The 21202-nt window shown below is 35.7% G+C and overlaps 3 protein-coding genes across 3 annotated transcripts; 1 reads left to right on the forward strand and 2 right to left on the reverse strand.

The window, feature by feature from the left end:
* Positions 1 to 3300: 3300 nt before the first annotated feature.
* LOC128992845 (zinc finger protein 284-like) lies at positions 3301 to 15826 on the forward strand. The gene is made up of 7 exons (XM_054416590.1): positions 3301 to 3586; positions 6108 to 6363; positions 7268 to 7398; positions 7653 to 7788; positions 8056 to 8219; positions 12558 to 12672; positions 13362 to 15826. Exons 1-7 carry the CDS (start codon positions 3507 to 3509, stop codon positions 13713 to 13715), a joined length of 1236 nt encoding a protein of 411 aa, XP_054272565.1. The 5' UTR covers positions 3301 to 3506; the 3' UTR covers positions 13716 to 15826.
* Positions 15827 to 16234: 408 nt separating this feature from the next.
* On the reverse strand, positions 16235 to 17660 carry LOC128992851 (protein YIPF3-like). Its single transcript, XM_054416598.1, has one exon. The coding sequence runs from the start codon at positions 17538 to 17540 to the stop codon at positions 16860 to 16862; it is 681 nt and encodes a 226-aa protein (XP_054272573.1). The 5' UTR covers positions 17541 to 17660; the 3' UTR covers positions 16235 to 16859.
* A 106-nt stretch (positions 17661 to 17766) lies between these two features.
* LOC128992860 (mediator of RNA polymerase II transcription subunit 9-like) lies at positions 17767 to 21202 on the reverse strand. Its single transcript, XM_054416605.1, has 3 exons — positions 21061 to 21202; positions 18724 to 18829; positions 17767 to 18043 (listed from the first exon to the last, which is right to left on the reverse strand). The coding sequence occupies exons 1-3, from the start codon at positions 21168 to 21170 to the stop codon at positions 17903 to 17905; spliced, it is 357 nt and encodes a 118-aa protein (XP_054272580.1). The 5' UTR covers positions 21171 to 21202; the 3' UTR covers positions 17767 to 17902.

The raw sequence follows: 21202 nt of genomic DNA on the forward strand, positions 1-21202 counted from the left end.
ATTCAGTTTTTTTTTACTCCATTTTTCTGTTCTTCTAATTTGTTTCTGGCTTGATTGAGCAGATGATATAATAGTCTACTAAAAGTAATTAGTTTATTACATCAACTTATGAACGCATATTAATGAGACTAATAAATTACTGAATAAGAAAACCTGCATCATTTGTAGACAAATATATTAACATATATATTTTGTTTACCTAAGTATACAAATTTTAGACAAATTAATTAATTATTAGGCTTACGATTTTAAAAACTGTAATAACCTAACCTCAAAAGTAGTTTAGAGCTACAGAACTGAGATAACTTCATGCCTATACACTTTAATAAGAACTTAATTAATTAAAATATACTCACCAAAACGTATAATTCAAAGATTGGAGTTCGTCACAGCTCATTGAACATGAATGTTCAAAAGAGCCGGCACAGAATGTTGACTTCATATTCCGCGCGCTGCTTTATCAGTCAGGCTCAGAGTTCCATCAGCTGATTGAAAAATGACGTCACGAACAGCTGGAGTCCCCAAACCAACCTTGGCGGGAAATGTTGACAAACATTTGAACCAATTAAGCTGTATTGCTTGATTATTGATTCCTCTCAATTTGTAGTGCGACTGAAAAAGGAACGCAACACAGTTATTTTCTTCTTTTAAAAATTGCCTCAGTTGATTTGAAATTATTCAATAAATTTGCAACCAAAAGTTTTTTTGTGCGCAGCTTCGTCTCTAGGTAAATTAACTATATGTAGGACTGTATTTTGAGATATTTTGCAGTTTTCAGTTGTAGTATAAGTGTAGGAGCAGGGTAAATGCTTGTATATTCATTTGCAATGAAACTTTAGCTTTATTTCAAATACAGTACCAATTATATGTGAGCTTTATTGCCACAAAAATTAAGGTGAAACATAAATAGAAAAAAAACTACGGTATCGTAGGCAATTTAATCAAACCCCCAACCCTCTCCTTCCCCCTCCTTGACAATTTCCCCTAAAAATTGTTTTCAAAAGTAGTATGGCTTTCCCTTACATAAAAAATGCCGTTTCACAATTGAAATGAAATTAAATGAAATAATAATATTTTATTTCCCAACTTAATTAAATTACAGCCTTCCAATATATTTACTTTCGTCATATTTCAGCAAAAACAGCTAGTCTAAAACAGGTCTAAAGTAGCATTTTTACTCTCCTATGCAGTAAAACGCGTTTTTAGACCCTAGGGAGTAAAAATCAGCTGTTCAAAAAAAATAAACTCAGTTGTGAATTTCGATTGTAAACAATTGCATGTATCGAAAGTATGTACTGTACAGATTGTTTAATCGATGGTAGCTTTATTGTTGCCTTCTTGTAAATAGTTCAACATATTTGAGAAGAGAAGAAAGAAAGAAGAAAGAAAATCACAGACATGAAAAATCACAATCACTTGTTTTTGTATTCAATTTTAAAAGAATTTGAACACCATCAATGCATTTCAATATTATTTTAAAATCAAGATTCTTAGACAGATATAGGTAATGACTAATAAATGGAAAATAGTCAAAAGAAATGAACAGAAAAAATAAATAATAATGACAACGCGTATCTACACAATTTTTAGCTTTAATAGGATCAGCGTGCTGAACCAGCTGAGCGAACAAGGTGGTATCATTCGCGTATAGCAAAACACAATTATAGACATCGTGATAAAGAGGATTCATTTACAGTATCAAGCAAGCAAGCTGTGCAGTGTGCTGAGAATAAGAAAGGTCCAAGAACCGAACCCTAGTGTTCGACTCCATGCTGAACTGCCAGCTTTTGAGTTCGCACACCTACCTATGAAACTACTTTGTGTCTAATATTTATGGTACTATCATAGATCAAACATAACTACGGTACTATTGTTTGGGGCTATCAACTGTTATTCTATCACTTGCACTGCACTGTGCACTATTATATGCTTGACACTGTAATGTTGTTCCACTTGGCATTGTTGTAATTCCTGAAAAGCTAAGTTTACTTTTATTTACGTACTATTTCACAGCCATTCAAAACTTTTCTCTTTCTTGTTCTTTCTAAATTTTTGCAATATTAGCCATCCTGAGTGTATTATTGTACTGTTTGATTTTTATATGTGTAAAATTGAGATGTCCGTTGCATTTAAAAATGGAGATGTCGGTTGAAATAAGTAAATAAGTTCTCGATCATTCAAACCCTACTATACCCATACTTTAGAAGCGTCTTGAGCAATAAATTACGTGAAACACAATCAAAAACACAGGCATGTAAAGTCACACAAGACAACATAAAGTTGAAAATTTGTCTTTAAATAATTCCACGATGACCTGGCATAAGCGAGCCCAACAGCCCCCTACCGAGAACATAGACTTGCCCCTTCGAGAGCCAGATGGGCGGGAACCATAGGAGCTCATGCGCTTCAAAATTATCACAATGTTTACTTGCTCCTTGCTCTATAGCTTGATTTGAAAATAGCTTGACAATTTGGGGCCCTTTGGGTACACAAGTACAGTTCTGACAGACTTTAACACTTTACAGAAAATGCCCTCCAAAAGGTAACAGCTGAACGAGTGGGATAGCAGAGGTGCGATTATGTAAACAACCCTTTTGATTGACAAAATCGATGGAACACTTTTATCATAACTAGCCATAAAATGCTTAATCTATGCTTTCGTTCACCAACATTATAGCAAATGCTAAGCACGGATTAAACATATTTACATCTCGAAACAGAGTTTCATCTTCAGTATCTACTTTAATCTTCTGAAGATTTTAAGCAATTTTGCCAAATGAAACCCTTACTCTGTAGAGCCTGCCTATTTTGAAATATTAAATGACTGGATTACTATGCACAAATTTATGCACATGCAAGGCAATATTTTCGATATCTTATATGATATAAAATCATGGTGGAAGGAAAATACATAGGTGTGCTATTCCCGTCATATGCTGACGTCAATCAGATTGCAAACACCATTTTATCATGTAGAATAATTATACAAAATAATAACAATCAAATAAAAACAAATATATACTTATATGGCAATGGCAATACAATTGGCTGATTTTTTGTTTGCAATCTGGGTGACGACGTGGTATTTTACTTCCACCATGATTTAAAATAATACAAATTATTGTTATATGTGCGTGGTACACATATAAGACTTCTTTTACAATCCACAATAATTTTCACTCTTAATCTGTCTTTTAAATTTTGATCAACTAACTTAGCTTAGTTCTTCTTTCTCTTTTTAAACTAAAAAAAAGAACAGCTTCAGCTTATTATTTATTATTAGGATGAAATGAAGTTGTTTGTTGTTTGTTCTTTGGAATAATTTCTGTATTGGAATATTCTTAAAACATAATACTGTTAATATAGGGAACATAGATTTTAAGTTAAAGATAAACTTAGTAGTTTATATCATTTTAGATAAATGATGTACAATTTCTTTGGTTACTAAGCGAGTTTTCAATTTAGCCTATTTCTCCTTTTAGGCTAGGCCTCCTACCTATAAAACCATGGAGAATAAAGGGGAACATCTCTGTGTTTTGTGCAATAATAAATTGGAGTCAAAAGAAGCGTTAAGAGAACATTTCAGGTACGTGTTTTTTCGGTTTTTACTTTTCAATTTTTTCCCTTTTATTATTCCTTGTGTCTGTGTTACTTAGTAAGTTAGGCATAAATAATAAGGCACAAATAAATAGGCATAGGCCTACATCCTATCATTAACTTACTAGAATAGGCTTAGACAAAAACTTAAACGCCTAACCTAATTCTTGTCAGAGCTAAACATAGCCTAGGGCCTATGGACATAGTTATTTATTTTAAGTTAAAACCATATTGGTGTGAACCTGGCAATAACTAGTGCACGCGCCTTTAAAAATCTATTGCTGGCCGTTTTGCGGGAAAATACGTCCGCGAGCAATATTACCGATGATGCCAACAGATAGAGGACACTTTAACGGACACGACAGTATCAACATCATGTACCTGGGGGATAAGTTAGGGGGGTAAAACCAGCAATAAGTAGTGTGCGCGCCAGATAAAATCTATTGCCGGCCGTATTGCGGAAAAATACGTCCGCGAGCAATATTAACGATGATGCCAACAGATAGAGGACACTTTAACGGAAAAGCATCGCAAACGCTGGGTCGATGTTCCCCTTCTTAGGGTCAGCAAGCTTACTCTGTTTAGGCCTTCTAAAAAGGTCGCCTCTGACCTCTTGAGACTAGACAAGAGACTTTATCGGGCGCGCACACTACTTATTGCTGGTTTTACCCCCATAACAAATCCCCCAAGTACATGATGTTGATACTGTCGTGTCCGTTGAAGTGTCCTATATCTGTTGGCATCATCGTTAATATTGCTCGCGGACGTATTTTTCCGCAATACGGCCAGCAATAGATTTTCTCGGGTGCGCGCACTACTTATTGCTGGTTTTACCCCTCATAACAAATCCCCCAGGTACAAGATGTTGATACTGTCGTGTCCGTTGAATTGTCCTCTATCTGTTGGCATAATCGGTAATATTGCTCGCGGACGTATTTTTCCGCAATACGGCCGGCAATAGATTTTATTGGGCGCGCGCACAACTTATTGCTGGTTTTACCCCCCATTACAAATCCCCCAGGTACATGATGTTGATACTGTCGTGTCCGTTGAAGTGTCCTCTATCCGTTGACATTATCGTTAATATTGCTCGTGGACGTATTTTCCGCAATACATTCAGCAATAGATTTTATCGGGCGCGCGCACAACTTATTGCTGGTTTTACCCCCCATAACAAATCCCCCAGGCCCCAGGTACATGATGTTGATACTGTCGTGTCCATTAAAGTGTCCTTTATCTGTTAAAATCGTCGTTAATATTGCTCGCGGACGTAGTTTTCCGCAAAACGGCCAGCAATAGATTTTTAAAGGCACGTGCACTAGTTATTGCCAGGTTCACACAAGTAAAAACCATTAACTATTATTGTTGTTTACTTATTATGATGACACTCCCATCATTGTAAGTTATCCTTTTTAAGATGTTTATGAGTGAACAAAGAACTTGAATTAATTAAGTTAGCTCATGATAGGCTTTTAGCCTTGGGCATATATTGCTAAAAGAGAGAAATTTGTCTTGATCTCAAAAAAGAATGCAAGTTAAGTTATATTTTAAGGAAAAGATAAGTGAATGATAGAATGAGTTAGATATGTCTAGGTCTAAGTTAAGTTAAGTTACTAACTATCTTCACAATCCAGATATGTTAGGCTATTATTGCACTTAGGTCCGTTACTTAGATTATCCATTGTTGGGTTCAAAGTCGTAGCCTACTCTTAACTAAATGTTTGAATTTATATATTTTTCTAGATTTCTTAATTTTCATCGTGTCAACGGTTTACTTAGGGCCTAATAAGTTAAATAATACATAATACCATAGATAAAACATTGGGTAGGCCTACTTCTTAGTAGATTTCCCATCCTTATGGAACAGCTGAAGCCAATTTTACTGTTAGTTCTGTCTTGTGTACTGTAGAGTCGTGTCTTGTTTACAATTTGTGTCTTGCTATTTTAGTAATTTAAATCCTTGTTTGACCAAATAAAACGATCTAATCATAAACAATTTTGTCCACTAGCTATATAACCAAACAGTGAGGCGCAAATCATGAGAAACTAACCCTAAAATAATACAAAACAAAATACGACTCTACAGTACACCGGACAGAACTAACAATAAAATTGGTTTCAGTTGTTCCATAAGGATGGGAAATATACTAAGGGACTATGTTTTATCTAGGCAATGATAATACCTAGGCCTAACACAAAAATAAAACAACATGAAAACATTAAAGCACGTGCATAGCTTAAAAACTGCCGACGAACTGATTGAGCCTTATCACTGCAAGAGTTAGGTGGAGCTACACATCTGGATTGCGAAGGCAATAGGCCTAAGTAATTACTTAAGTAACTTAACTTAGTACGGTAGGCTACCTATATATTTATTCATATGCAATCTACCATAGGCCTACACTGAAAATCAAGAATGAGTTAGACTACAGCTTTGTTTCTAAAAGGTTCTTTTCTCTTCTTACTATGCTTGTTATTATTCTGGTTTAATAATTTTTCCCCCCATTTAGGAAACATGCAAATAAAGAAATAGATGGTAAAGGCCGACCAGTAGGGCCAAACGGAGTTGTGGACGTGACTAAGATGCGAGGTTTTGGCTACGAGAAAGGGTCTGCCTCAAAGTTTGTAGATGGTGAAATATCTTGTGATGTTTGCGGTGAAAAGTTTAAATGTAACACAGCGGCTATTCAACACAAGTTCAAGAAACATCCGCATACATTGGTGAAGCACTACTGTCCTGAGTGTGGGATGCAGTTTCCGCTAAAGGTAATGGTTGATTTAAGTGTAGACAAAGAGATTCTTTATTTAAACTCGGAATTAATTCTTGAACAAGTCCTCCAGAGGATGATATATTGTGTTTTTTTCTATATGTGTCTTTTGTCTTTTCTATTTCCTACCTGTATTTCATTATCACTGTAGATGTAAGCTAGCTGCTATCCCCTTTTAACTAAGCATACACTGGGTCATTACGGCACTGATGGTCAGTAAGCCTACAGACGCTCCGTACTTTAGTCATGGACTACGCACACTGGATCGTTAGGTACTGTATAGGACATACAGACGTTTTGCACTTTTTAGTAATTTAGAGCGCTGCACGCTCTGGATCGGTCGGTACGAGATGTACAGGGGATAGGTAGGCTTACATCCACAGCCTCCTCCTACTTCTGTCTAAACTTATTTTTAATTACCTATCAGAAATTATCTTTGATTTTCTTTGGTAAAAACGCACAACAAAAAAAGTACACAAAACCAAAATAACGTTCTATGGGAATCAGCTTAAAGTTAAAGCCTTTGCACCAGAGTCTGAGGACTTAGTTTAAAACATTGTAAGATTGTGTTTCAGTGAATCTAACTTATATTAGGCCTACTTTTGTTTCTTGTAATGTAAGTGTGGGTTTCACAATATAGTTTACATTTATCCTGATTATTTTTTATATGTTTGATACGTTCCAACACATCCAACCAAACACCGTTAACATTTTCAAAGTAGCAGGACGTTGCTCTGCAACCTCATTGTGTGTTGATTCTAGTTCTGACTGAGATGTAAAATAACTCAATCGAGAAACTTTTTGTGATAACTTTCAGCAAGCAATGATTTTCCAGTCTTTCCAATAAAAACATGTATTATGAAATTTACCAAGAAAAACACAACAGTTTGTTTATTTTTCAGATACATAGAGATAAACACCTGGCGGAACATGTTATTTTAAAATCTCATCCGAATGTGAAATGCAACGACTGCGGGGCGATTTTTTGCAATAAAACCGCTCTTGATTATCATAGAAATTCTACTCATCAACGGTAAGGAGACCAACAGTTGAAGTGGTAACATATTTTTTACATTGCTTTCTTCATGTTTCTTTACATTTTACCATCACCATGGTACATAAGTTCCAAAGAACATAGGCTAGTTCCATAAGGCACTCAGAGTTGCTAGTTTCTGTCATTTTGCATATAAAAGTGGTATATACTTCAGTATCCAAATGTGAATGATTGTATTACGGTACACTAATTGTCCGTTTGATTGTTTTTCATGAAGCCAATGCTGGTTGCAGGATCATCTCGTTGTACAGTCCAGTGTTAACGCCTCCCCCCAGCAAGAAGATAAAGGTGAACAACGCCGGGGATCCTCAGAGCGTGTACTACTGTCATCTGTGCGGCTTTGAATACATTGTCAAGTTTAACCTTCAGGTTGGTAAATGTGGCTGTGATAAAAATGTTAGTCCCTCATAGCCACCCTCAGTTTATTCTACCTCTTCTCGGAAGTCAATGTCAATACGTATTAGGCCCTACCTACGGCCTACAGAAGTTGCACGTACACGTAATAATCATTTACATGCAGAATTTTTTTTATTATTTTTTAGTTGCTACTTTAATCAGGCTATCATTTAACACTTACAACACCCTGACATTATTATACAACAACACTCTGATATAAATAAATGTTTGTCACTCTAGAAACACCTGGAAAGGCAACACTCGAAGAAGGAAAGGGACGAAGCGCCGCCCGAAATGATCAAATGCACAACCTGCGACGCTCTGTTCTACAGCCAGAAGGCCTATCAGAACCACAACATGTACCACAAACCTGATGACCTTTATGTGACCAGTGAACAACAGAGGTAAGTGGCGAGAGGCTAATAAAATTAAAATTAATTTTTAAATGATTCTGTAAAGTTATAGGCTTACACAGTTAGACTACGAGTTGAACTGTAGCTTGCTCCAAAGATGGATTTTACCTTCATATGTTAGTATGCTAGGCCCTAGTCTGGAACCATTTAATGCATAACTTCAGGTTAGGCCTGGAGGGTCCTGGAATTATCACTTGGATAAAATCCATTTGTGACTGGCGTGTTTTGAACCTGGGACCAAAGCATCGTGATTTACCACTAGACCAGCATGTTCTACAGAGGGATTGCCACAACACATCCAAAACTACTATATTTTTTTACTGATTCAACGACACAAAAATTACTCAAAGACCAGGTTTGGACAATAATCTCATTGTTTTTGAATCATGGAAGTAAGAGGTGGGCATACAAATTTAAATTTAGCCTAGTAGCAGAGTTCTAATAACCGCCAAAACGTATGTAGCAAGGTTTACCAGACACTACCCACATGTTGACGATTGTCGGTAATTATGTCGACCTCCAGTCAACGCTCTAAAAATTAATTTTTTTTTTTTAATCTGTTCGTTTTTTAATGCTTATTCCAAAAATGATATTCATTTTTTGCGGAAACGTCCCGTTTTCCCGGAAAATGGGAAAAACGGGGAAATTTTTTTTTTGCCCAAAACCCATGTTGTGGGTACTCAAATTGTGCAGAATTTCCTCCTGAACAAGAATATGTAAGTTTTATTACGATCGGAACACTATTAAGTAAAATATCACCGGAAAAGCAACCGCGCTGGCTACTTATGTACTGCCGCATGGCGCTAGCATTGCGGGTGACTCTAAGCCATTGTAGAATGCGGGCTTTATTTTGGGTTAGGTTAGGTTAAGTTTGGTTGGGCTAGGTTAGGTTAAGTTTGGTTAGGTTAGGTTAAGTTAGTTTAGGTTAGGTTAAGTTTTGTTAGGTTAGTTTAGGTTAGGTTAGGTAAGTTTGGTTAGGTTAGGTTAGTATAGTTTAGGTTAGGTTAAGTTTGGTTAGGTTAAGTTAGGGCTTTATTTTGGGTTAGGTTAGGTTAAGTTTGGTTGGGCTAGGTTAGGTTAAGTTTGGTTAGGTTAGGTTAGGTTAAGTTTGGTTAGGTTAGGTAAGTTTGGTTAGGTTAGGTTAGTATAGTTTAGGTTAGGTTAGGTTAAGTTAGTTTAAGTAGGTTTGGTTAGGTTAGGTTAGGTTTGGTTAGGTTAGGTTTGGTTAGGTTAGTTTAGATTAGGTTAGTTTATCAATAACATGAGTATTGTAAGTAAACTAACCTAGCCAAACTCAACCTAACCTAAACTAACCTAACCTTAAATAAAGCCCGCATTCCACAATTTTAGGTCCATTTACTTACAAAATTCATGTTATTGATAAACTAAACTAACCTAACCAAACTTAATTTAACCCTCCGAGTGTCATGCGTCGCTGCAGCGACGCGTAACGCACTTTGTATAGTGTCGTGCGTCGCTGCAGCGACTCGCGAACACTGTTTACGGCGAAGGCTCTATGACTAACTGAATCGGACTGTACTGGATTGAGTTAGGTATCGTTCTGTCCGTAATATTCTAAGCTTTCTGCAGAGGTCTGTCTCTAAGCACTATTCATTTTAGTTCCGAAAATATTGTAGCAGACAGCTGACGTGCGTGTATTTGTAAACAGCTAGGTTACCCTCGGACCGATGACTGATGTGTTTTATTACGTTTATCATTGTTTTAGTGTTAAAAATCAAAAGTAGTGATATACGTGGTGCATTATAAGAAGATTTAAGTGGTTTTGAAGTGCTGGTTGATGATCCTGAAGAAGTAGGTAGTGATATTGATGTAAATTATCAGCCAGATTCCTAGCTATGGTTGGGCTATGCATTCTTAGCTAAACGCTATGTACTGAAATCTGTTTTTTGCCCATAACTTTTTTATTTGCAAATCTACTTCCTTATATTATTATAGATTTGTAATCCTCATAAAATTTAGAACAAAGTGGCTATTTTCAAATATTTATAGGCCTATAATTTATACAATTTCATTGAGCGCAAACTTATTTTTTTTTGAAAATTTTCAAAATTATACATTTTTTTACCTAAAAAAATTTTTTTTTTTTAATCTTCCTTATGTTTTATATATAATATTGAAGCCCAAGATTTTCCAAACAAAATGGTATATAGAACAGTATAATTAACATTGTTTTTAAGCTTCTCAGATCAGTTTTAATAACCTTGCAAATGAGCAAAAAATAGGCTGACATTAAGGCCAAAACACGTGACACTCGGAGGGTTAACCAAACTTAACCTAACCTAAACTAATTAACCTAACCTAACCTAACTAAACCTAACCTTACCTAACCTAACCTAACCAAACCTAACCTTACCTAACCTAAACAAACTTAACCTAACCAAACCAAACCTAACTTACCCTAACCAAACCAAACTTAACCTAACCTAACTTAATCAAACTTAACCTAACCTAAATTAACATAACCTAAACTAACTTAACCTAACCTAACTTAACCTAACCTAACCTAACCTAGGCTTAACCTAACCTAACCAATCCTAACCCAAAATAAAGCCCGCATTCTACAATGGCTTAGAGTCACCCGCAATGCTATCCCCACGCGGCAGTAGCCTACATAAGTAGCCAGCGCGGTCGCATTTCCGGTGATATTTTACTTAATAGTGGTCCGATCGTGATAAAACTTACATATTCTTGTTCAGGAGGAAATTCCGCACAATTTGAGTACCCACAACATGGGTTTTGGGCAAAAAAATTTTTTTCCCGTTTTTCCCATTTTCTGAATATCATTTTTGGAATCAGCATTAAAAAACGAACAGATTAAAAAAAAAATTAATTTTTAGAGCGTTGACTGGAGGTCGACATAATTACCCGATTGTCTACCGAGGTTTTTTTAGCTGCTATTTGTCATTTAAAACACATTCCTGGGGCTATAAAAATAAATTACAAATATAAAGAATGGTGAAACAAAACATAGATTTCGGTGAAGCCTAATTTCTAGGATTTTTGTGAGGGTGTCTTACCTGAATGGGAAAAAGTCCAATCTGGTCCAAGAAATACAAAAATTCACTTAAACTATCTCATTTGGCAAATTTAAACTCTCTTTTCTACTCGCACCTTCATTAGTTGAAAATGCTGTTTATGACAGTAAAACATTCTAATTTTGTGTGTACAGTGTAAAGTTTTATGTTTCTCATGCCAGATTGGACTATTTCCCATTCCGGTAAGCATGCTAACCTTACAAAGATCGTAAATATTTAAAGATTATTTTCTTAGCTGTGACCCAGAATCAAGAACGGAATAAACATTTTGTTCTTCCTCTATAAATTAGGCTTATCTGTGTTCCACAAACCGAGTAAGAACTTAACTTCAAGGCTGGGGTAATTGTCTTTGTGTTAGGGACTCCCTCCCACCTAAAAACCAAGTACATTAGAAAACGTAGTTGGCCAGTCTAATTTTTCAATAGAAGCTAGGATTTCAATGACAGACGAAAAGTCTCCGTGATAATTATTAGGATTTAAACTTAACAAAAAGCTAGAATTTGCCTACGGCGTCTTCCTATGCATTTGTTTCTCAGAGTAGCCTGTTAATACTTAAAGTGCATTATTGATCAAGTCAATGAACTCAGATAGAAGGAACTCTAAAAATGTGAACGTTTGGATTATGTCAATAGTGTGAAAACTAATTGACCAATTTAACTGTTTTTTTCCATGAATAGAGCTAATATACCACAGGCTTAATGGACATAGCTATTTTTTATTTTAACATTCTCCTAGGTTTCTGCCCTGACGGCTTGCAAAGTTTCTATGTAAATCTTATGAATACACTTAATATTAGAATAGCCAAATTGATATAAACCGTGTGTTTAAAAATTTATTGATGCTTTGTCAAAATTGTGGACATGTATCAAGGCCACACTAAAAATAAAACAGGCCGTAATGCTCGTCAAGCATGACGTCACGATAGAAGACGGCAATGACGTAATGTTTGCCGTTTGTGATCAGCTGCTTGTTTTAATCTTTCCTTGAAAAATAAATAAATAAATACTTAGGTCATAGCCGTCTTCTATTGTGACGTCATGCTTGACAAGCATTACGGCCTGTTTTTTTTAGTGTGGCCTTGCGTGTATTTATGAGTTGATAACTTTTCATACAACAGATCTATAGAACATATTATTCTCTTATTGTTCTCTTCACGTTGCGAAGCACGGGTATGGCGGCTAGTCCAATTATATACCCTTAATGTTGGGTGTTTAGTAGAATACACAGATAGGTTTTCAATTTAAGGAAACAATATAAAGAAGATTGGTTTCAGGTTAAGAACTGTGACAAGAGTGGACCAGGATTTTGACATCAGAAGGGTCCAGCTCGGGGCGGAAAAATACCTTCCAAAACTTCCAAGGAGGAGAAGGAGATTAAGACAGCCGGTGGTGAGTAAGGCCTTTCACTATTGCGATCTTAATTCAATGGTGGACACTTTTAAGAGATTACAGATCAGGGAAACCGGGAATTATCCATGTACTTATTGTGACAGCAATCATGCAGGAATTTTGAAGGAAAACCTGATTTTAGTCTGCGGTCAATAATTAATGGCGGCAAAGTGGTGAGTGTCTTCCTTGGTCACATTAAAATATAAATTGAGAACATCTACTGCGGTCAAGTTTAAATGAAGAACATCCTCTGGGGTCACAATGAAATTTTGAACATGTCCGCAATCATGTAGAAATCAAAAACATTTTCTACAGTCACAGTAAAAGTGAGAACATGTTCAACGGTCACAGACAATTTTTAAACTTCCTCCGTGGTGAAGGTGAAATCGGGAACATTGTCTGCGGTCGGTATGCGCTTGGCTTGGTTATCTGTCCTTTTAAGCCGTGTTTGCACGACACCATTAGGCAGACAGGTTACTTGCCTTAGTGTATTTTAAGTTATCTGAGGCAAGTAACTTGCTCGCCAACTGACTTTGTGTAAACTCAGTTTTTTTTATACAAATGTCTGCATAGTACATGGATTATTTAAAATAGTCGTCTTACTTACATGATTATTTTATGTCTAGTAGTACTGTATAACATAAACTAGAAACATTTTGTGTGTACTTAAAAAGGCAATTATGTTTTAGGAAATTATAAAACCTGAGAAAGAAAGCTCTGATGAAATGTCACCACCCTCTTCAATGGATACCTCTAGTGATTCCGATAGTGACATGCCACTTAGTAAGAGAATAAAAAATGCAGAGGAAGGAAGTCCTATAAAGAAGGAACAAAAAAATGAAACCAAGGAAGAAAAGACTGAAAAGAAGTGTGAGAGTGACCCAGAAGACAAGATAAAAGTTGTCCGTGGCAAACAAAAACAGTTAAAGCGCAAAGGTCAGAGTAACAAAAATAATAAAAATCAACTCATGAAATCGGTTGATGAAGACAGTGATGGTGTAGCGGAGTCGGACGATAAAACAACAAAAAATTCTTTGTCATAAGTTGATGTTAATACGTTAATTTGGGCCATACACATTTAAGATGTGTTGCAGTCATGTGGATTTGTCAGTCAAGCTGTATTGCATTGTGGTATAGAATTATTAACATGCAGTTGAGTCTGTTGAGTGTAAATGAGTCCCATGGGTTTTATTTCAAAAAAGTTCATCTGTGCTTAACAAATGAATGATAACCTAACCTTAACTCTAATAGCCTATTACAAAAACAACTAGACTTACCAAAGTTATAGAACTCTAGAAGTATTTTTCTACAGTGGCAGTGGAAAGTGAAAACATTTATAAAGTCTCATTATTTTTCTATGAATACTAATCAATTGTAAACCTAATACTCGGCTGAAGTTAGGAAGGAAGGAGGGCCAAAACAAATCTGATCTTTAGAGTGGGAATAAAAAGAAAAGACAATGTCCTATAAGAATTTTTCCAAAACGTATACCTTTATGTAATTTCTTAATACAATTAGGCTAATAAATAAATAGCTTGAAATATATACATATATTTACAACCGAATAAAGCTTGTATGCCTAACTTTGTTAAGAACTAAAAGGTTGCAGAATCTCGTGTCCCAATAAAAAATTAAATGTGTGTGGCCCTAATATTAATTACTATTGGCGACTTTCTCCCATTTAAAACTTGTATTTTATTTTCAAATTACTTATGATAGATAATTTATGAATATGTTTGTTTCCAACAAAATAAGATTTTTTTTATTTAAATGGTAGATTAATCAGATTAAGCTTTATAGTTACTGATTTTGTTTGTTTATGGTAAAATGTTTGTTTATAGTTTGTTATTACAGTGGTTTATTTTATTAGTTGTCAGTAATTTATTTTATTTTTGGCAGGGTCTAAGATACAATGAAACCCTGCTAATCCAAGTTTGGCGGGTCCGACTCATCACTTAATCCTATCAGCGACAATGTTATTGCAGTTATAACATGACTATCTGCCTTGGTCTTGTGGAGATCATCGTCGTATCCCGCAATCAAAGAAAAAATGTTGTTTATCCCCCCCGGCCTGCAATCACGTAAACACCATTATTGTTTTCTCGGCTCACAGGAAAATATATTGTCATCCGCCGCGATTGTGGCAAAATATTAAACGTCTCTGACGGTCATCCACGTCCTACGCGATCAGTAATGTCAGTTGATGTTGATGCACAATAAGCTTCGGTTGACGTGCTTGGACCACGAGTCCACCCTCTTACAATCAATGTCAGTTAGGTATCTGGGATAGTTTGACCTTTTCACTGTTCCAACCATGCTACTGATCCCGTAGGTGGCGTTAGTACGGATATACTGTACCTAATTGTGTTTATTGTATTGTTAATTTTGTTAAGTAAGTATGATTCCTTAGTTTAGCATCCAAAATATTTGATTGGTCATGTTTTTAAGTTATTATAAATAGGTAACATCGCCCAAACTGCAATTTACCATTATAAAAGGTTTATCTTTTTTTACCCTCCTTACTACTTTTTTTAAACCTTAATGCCTCTTTTACACATTGAATAATGAAGGACAAAAAGAAAAAAAAAACAGCAATCGTTTACGACTAACATTGGAAATAATGCTGAAATAATAATTTAAAATAACTGTGCTAACCTCGCCTGAATTCATTTGCGTTTAAATTTGTTTAAAAATACTTTTACTTTAATAGGGTACTTTATTCTATTTCCACTAACGTACACATTTTTTCTAACCTTTTCATAATTGAAGTTATTTTTTCTGTTTATTTTGAGTGAAAAATACATTTTAATATCGAAATATACGTTTTAAAGTTTAGATAAACCATCACACTCAAATAGTTAATAAGGGAGAGAAGTTAAAAATGTAAGAAATACATAAGCAGGTTCTTTAATTTACTCAAATGTAATGATGATTATTATTCTAATTTCTGGGAGAAAAGTTGTCGTTTCGTTTTGGTGAATTTCCTTTAAACCCTTTCATGAATGTTTCAATTGAATGTGTCTTCATAGAACAATTCTGGTCATTACTCTAAGAACTATAGTCTATTATATCTCTGTAAGAAAATAACACTAATGCAGCAGTATTCAGTGTAGAGAGATTTGTAATTGTAGTAAAAATGTATGATTTATTTGTATTTCTTGTACGATTTCTTTGTCAATCCTTCATAAACAAAAAAAAAATTAAAATTATTGCTATCATCTTAGATCCCAATATTTATTTTATAATATACTAGCTGTACCCGCGGGCTTTGCCCCGTTTTACTTCATAAGTGAGCTCGTTCGCATGGCTCAATCACGTCCTGGTTGAAGTTCGCTACGCTCACTCATCTTTAGGTTGGAGCAGAAATTTTGAAATTCAATTTCAACGCTACAAATAAATAGGCAAATCATAACATAGAGTGAATCAAAAAGACTTGGCAATTGTTTATGTTATCGACACTAACTTGTCTATAAACTAATACTACTTGTCTTATAAATAATACAACTTTTATTTATATTATAAAGATATTGGAGGATTGGTAATGATTAGGCTAAGACACCAGTGAAATGGATTCACTTTATTTGTTATTCGATTCATTATCCAACTCAGAAACAAAAAATGACAGATTAAAACAATGTGATTAAATCTACACAGCCATGATAACGGTAGTAAATCAAACACTTTCACAAAAAAAGGTAGGTTAGTGAAAACTTAAACAGTAGATTTAAAAAGGTAATACAAATAATAATTAATTTTCATTGGTTATATTAAATAACAGTTTCACAAATATAATCACAATATTGTATTTGATCAACGAGGTTCAAACTACTTTCAGTATGTTTAAACAACTCCCTTACTACCTCAGGTTTGTTTCAGTTTACCAAAGTACAAGTATTCCAAGGAAAACACACACAACAATTCAACTGTGTTCTAGCAAAATTGGAAGGCTAAATAAATATTAACATAAAACACATAACTTTTACTGACAAGAATGTTTGCTAATTCCCTATTTAATTTATAAAAATTAAAACCTTCACCACAAAAACGTAAAACACTTTTGAGTTATAAGTCTCTCAAGTTGATTTTTTTCTTGTAGACAAAAGATAAATTTATATGGTGAAAGTCGCAAAATTCACACTGATTTAATCAGATTAATTAAGGCTACAAAATTTCAAAAAGACTATATTTCATATATGGTGTTTACCAGTACCAGAACCATAAACAAATGTAGAATGCATGTAAGCAAAGTGGACAAAAATCACAAACACTAGATGAACGATGGTGGCAGTGCTGCAGACTAGTAATCTAGACGCTGGGCGAGGGATGGAGGCTAACAGTACGAGAGCAATGCGAAGACCACTCAGTCCTCCGAACACGAACAGATTGGTGAAAAACACTCCGTTGCTCCTTTCGTGGTCAAACAGTTGTGAAACGGCCAACGTAAAAATGTGACCGTAAAGACCGTAGCCGAGAAGAGACGCTATGTCCAAGAACCCAAGGGTGGCACGGCCTAATTTAGCCAAAACAAACGTAATCAGAGGAAAAATAGCGCAATAATAAAGTAAAATTTCAGTAGGACTTGTATTTAAAGCTGCAGATTGCACTTTGTATGAATGTCCATAGTGCAAGATAGCAGCTAGAGTCAAAATCGCAAGACACGGTCCGACAAAGTCCACATACACTCGTCTAGACTTGTCTCCTAGAATAGGTGGCATGAATGCCAACGCGATTCGTTTCGGCAAAACCCACGGCGGCACAGTAAAATAGTTTACTAGGCATCCTATGAAACTATTGTTGGAGTATTTGTTTTTCCCAGGGTAATCTTCTGACCACTGGTTGTCGATAAAAATCACCGAATGGCTCTTCATCGTTGCGAGATTTCACAAAAAAATAAAGGTTCAACAAACAATATTAAACACTACGGTACCAAAGTCATTCGTTACTTCATAAAATACTAGCCTACTTCTTAACTTGTTTTTCTAAATCTTCTTTTATTTGCTTTAGTTGGTTTTCTAGTTTAGCCGCAAGGTTTTTCATGTGTGACAAATTAATGTCTTTAAGTCTACCAGAGGCCACTTCACTATCAACTACACTTTTAGTTTGAGTTATGAACTTGATGAAGAATCTGGCTGCTCTTCTGATAGGATACGAGTCGGCTAGTTTGTTCACTAATTGTTCGTTATTTGCCAGATAACGAAGAAGAAAACGAAATATCATATCCAAAGAATATCTAGGGCTTTAGGAAGTCAAGTAAGTACATATTCCTATACTTCTGAAGAAGTTCCCTCTTCAATCGCAACTGTTTTCGTAAAGTTTCAAGTTTCTCGAGTTGTTCTTCTTTGCTATATTCAACTCCGGGAAGTCTGCGGATCTGTAAAATCCCAATGGTTATAATTAGTATAATTTTTTCACATAATTTTTTAAAAATATTTAATTTGTTAATGACCTGCCTATTTAAAATGGCAATTTTGCAGGTTATAAAGCATCAGTTCAATGAAAGTTCAACAAATTTGTAAACCACAGATATTACAACAAAAACGGCATGGATCATAAACCTAGGAATAAGTTCCCTGATTCAGTTTTGACACAATACATGAGTTGATACCTTTAACTTGTAAAGATCTGTTGCCTAAAGATTTAACACTATTAAAATGTGAATACTTTGTTGAATGAAACCCCAAACTGAAATCACAGGCCATGCACAATTCCATGACGAGGCTGGCCGCTGACATCCATCAGTTTCTATTGAGACAGTGAAAAAGTTAAGGAAATTTTGCTTGAGGATCGGCTTTCTTAAGAATACCAGTCTATATTGTTGTCTATGGTAGTCTTAGAGTTATCCTCTTTAGTTTGACATTCTCTCAATGAGTCATGACTTTATTCACTAGCAAAATTTCCCTAAATTTTATCACTGTCTCAAACGAAACTGATGAATCATTACACAGCCATTATACAAAATTCCCACAACCTTCTCAAAACTCTTTCTACTCCTTACCTAAAAATAATTTTTGATTCCTCGAGTTTACTCTATACTCCATAATTTATACTCACTTGTTCTTTGGCAACTTCCAACTTTTTATGAAGCTCGATAACCTTTTGGCTTATGTCCTGGGACTGGGAATTTTTCTGAGCATTATCATGGGGGTCTCGTTCCACACTGAAAATCAAAATTGGAACATTAATTAATTTGTTAAAAGCTAATAAAATTTTAGGCCTACACGTTAATACCAAATTTTATCAAAATCTGATTATTTTTGCTTGAGTTAACTTGCTAATGGACACACCTATATGAATTTGAAAGGATGGTGTCTTTGGCCTCTGGGGACATCAAAACAAAAAAGTAAATCGGTCCCGGTTCTAGAAAGATCTGGAACCTATTACCGTAGGTACCTAATAAGAACTGTGAGGACCGTACGGTAATGGCATTCCCTAGACAACAGATTCTCGGGGCTACTCTAATATCGATTTACATTGATTCAATTAGTAACTTAAGCCTTCATTAGATTTTTTTCATCATCAGCAAGTTTGGTTAGTTAGGTTATAACAGTTTCATTTTATAATTGATATAGTAGGAAATATCAATTTAATTGATATTTTCAATCAATATTAGGCCCAATTCACACCAAACGGACGTCGGGCGGAGACGTGGCACGGACGAGGCACAGACGTGGCAGTGACGTGGCGTGTTCAATGCACACCGAAGGGGCGGTGAAGGGACGGTACAGTGGCGAGACAACCTGTATGTAGACTAGACTTTTTGGTTTTTGCTTATTTCTATTAATGTCAAAGGCGTTAGTTAATTTCTGTCAACTTAATTAGTACAAACAAGGGAATTGTTCTACTTCCTCACAAAATTTGATATTAAATTCAATGTCGTCTCACATAGTGAAGAAACAAGTCACAATCTACACACAAAAACAACTCTACACAACAAGGTCGGTAAGTTCAAGCACACTATACACAAGAAGGTTGGTAAGTATCGGTAAGTTCAAGCACACTATACACAAGAAGGTTGGTAAGTATAGTACAATATTTGCAGTCCGAACAACGGGCGCGCTACGGACATGCCACTTCCGATACGCCACGAGGGACGCCGAAGCGACGTGGCGGTGGCGGGAGGGCGGCCGCCCGCGCCACGTCACTTGTGTGTGCATTGACCAATTTGTTTACATGGGGAGGCGAGGAACGGACATATGTCCTCGCCACGTCCGTGCCACGTCTCCGCCCGACGTCCGTTCTGTGTGAATTGGGCCTAAGGGTAGCCCAGTTAAGAAACTGTACCCTTCATTTTTTAATAGACTTATGATGTAATCACAAGATATACTAATCAATATTTCCAATTTGATAGTTTCAATCGATATTAGCATAGCCCAGTTAAGAAACTGTACCCCCTATTAGTTTGTTTTTATGAAGGAAATTTTAATATGTCTATAAATCACCCCTTGATATAGCCTCGGCCTACTATGTGGAACTGGAAACTAAGGACTAAAAACAGTCATGTGACTTATGGACTAGTACTGTGGGGGCACTCCTCAGCCGCTGAGGATATACTACTTTTACAAAAAATGGCCTCGAGGATTGTCACATCTGCTGGGTATTTGGACCATTGCCGGCCAATCTTCAAGGGACTAGGGGTGCTCACAGTATATAGTCAGTATGTTCTGAATATCCTGATCCTACTGAAGAATAACTTGAGGGATTACAGTAAGAGAGAGGAGGTGCACGATTACCATACTAGGAAGGCCCAAAACATCAACGTTCCTCTCTACCGTCTCAGTCGTACCTTGAGTTGCTATCCCCGTTCAGCGATTAGAATAGGTATATAATACTCTGCCCACCCAGATGCAGGAGATGGATGTGCCCTCCTTCAAGAGGGCACTAAAAGGGATACTTGTTAATAGACCGCTCTTCTCCCTTAAAGAACTTGAGGATGACCCCTCGCAAAATAGTGTATGTCCGCCTTGCTATCCAATAGACGGCCAAGATTTTTATAGTGGCCTAATTTTATGGTTTTGTAAATATTGTATATACTGTAGTTTTATTATATTATAAATTAGGACGCAATCTATCAAACTAGAGCTAAGATGCAGGATTCAAGTATCAAAACAATGACATTATTTTAATTATGTTTATGTGATACATAGGTGAACTACAATAAGAAAATCTTTGATGTTAGCATTGCAATTTATAAATACCAATGCAATTTATAATACCTGTTGATAATATAGCTGGGGAAAAGAGTACGGCGATTCTTCCCACAGAAAAATCAGAGTTAGCTTGTAACCTTCGCAAGATAAAAATTTGGCAAAGGACGACACTGTGACGTGAAAAAAAACATAAATCTATGATAACCTATAAACAAATCATTTGAAACAATTGTAATATTACCTTCTAATAATGTCATATATAATAGGGAGAAAATCAACATCAAGATTTTCTACAGTGATTGGTTTATATTCTGAATTGGTTTGCTCTTGCTGTTCATTAATTACATCCATATCAATATTTGACTTGACAGATACAAGCTGAC

Source organism: Macrosteles quadrilineatus, unplaced genomic scaffold (assembly GCF_028750875.1).
Source record: "Macrosteles quadrilineatus isolate MER2022 unplaced genomic scaffold, UCM_ALF_1.0 Scaffold_1__1_contigs__length_201487025, whole genome shotgun sequence".
Lineage (NCBI taxonomy): Eukaryota > Metazoa > Arthropoda > Insecta > Hemiptera > Cicadellidae > Macrosteles > Macrosteles quadrilineatus.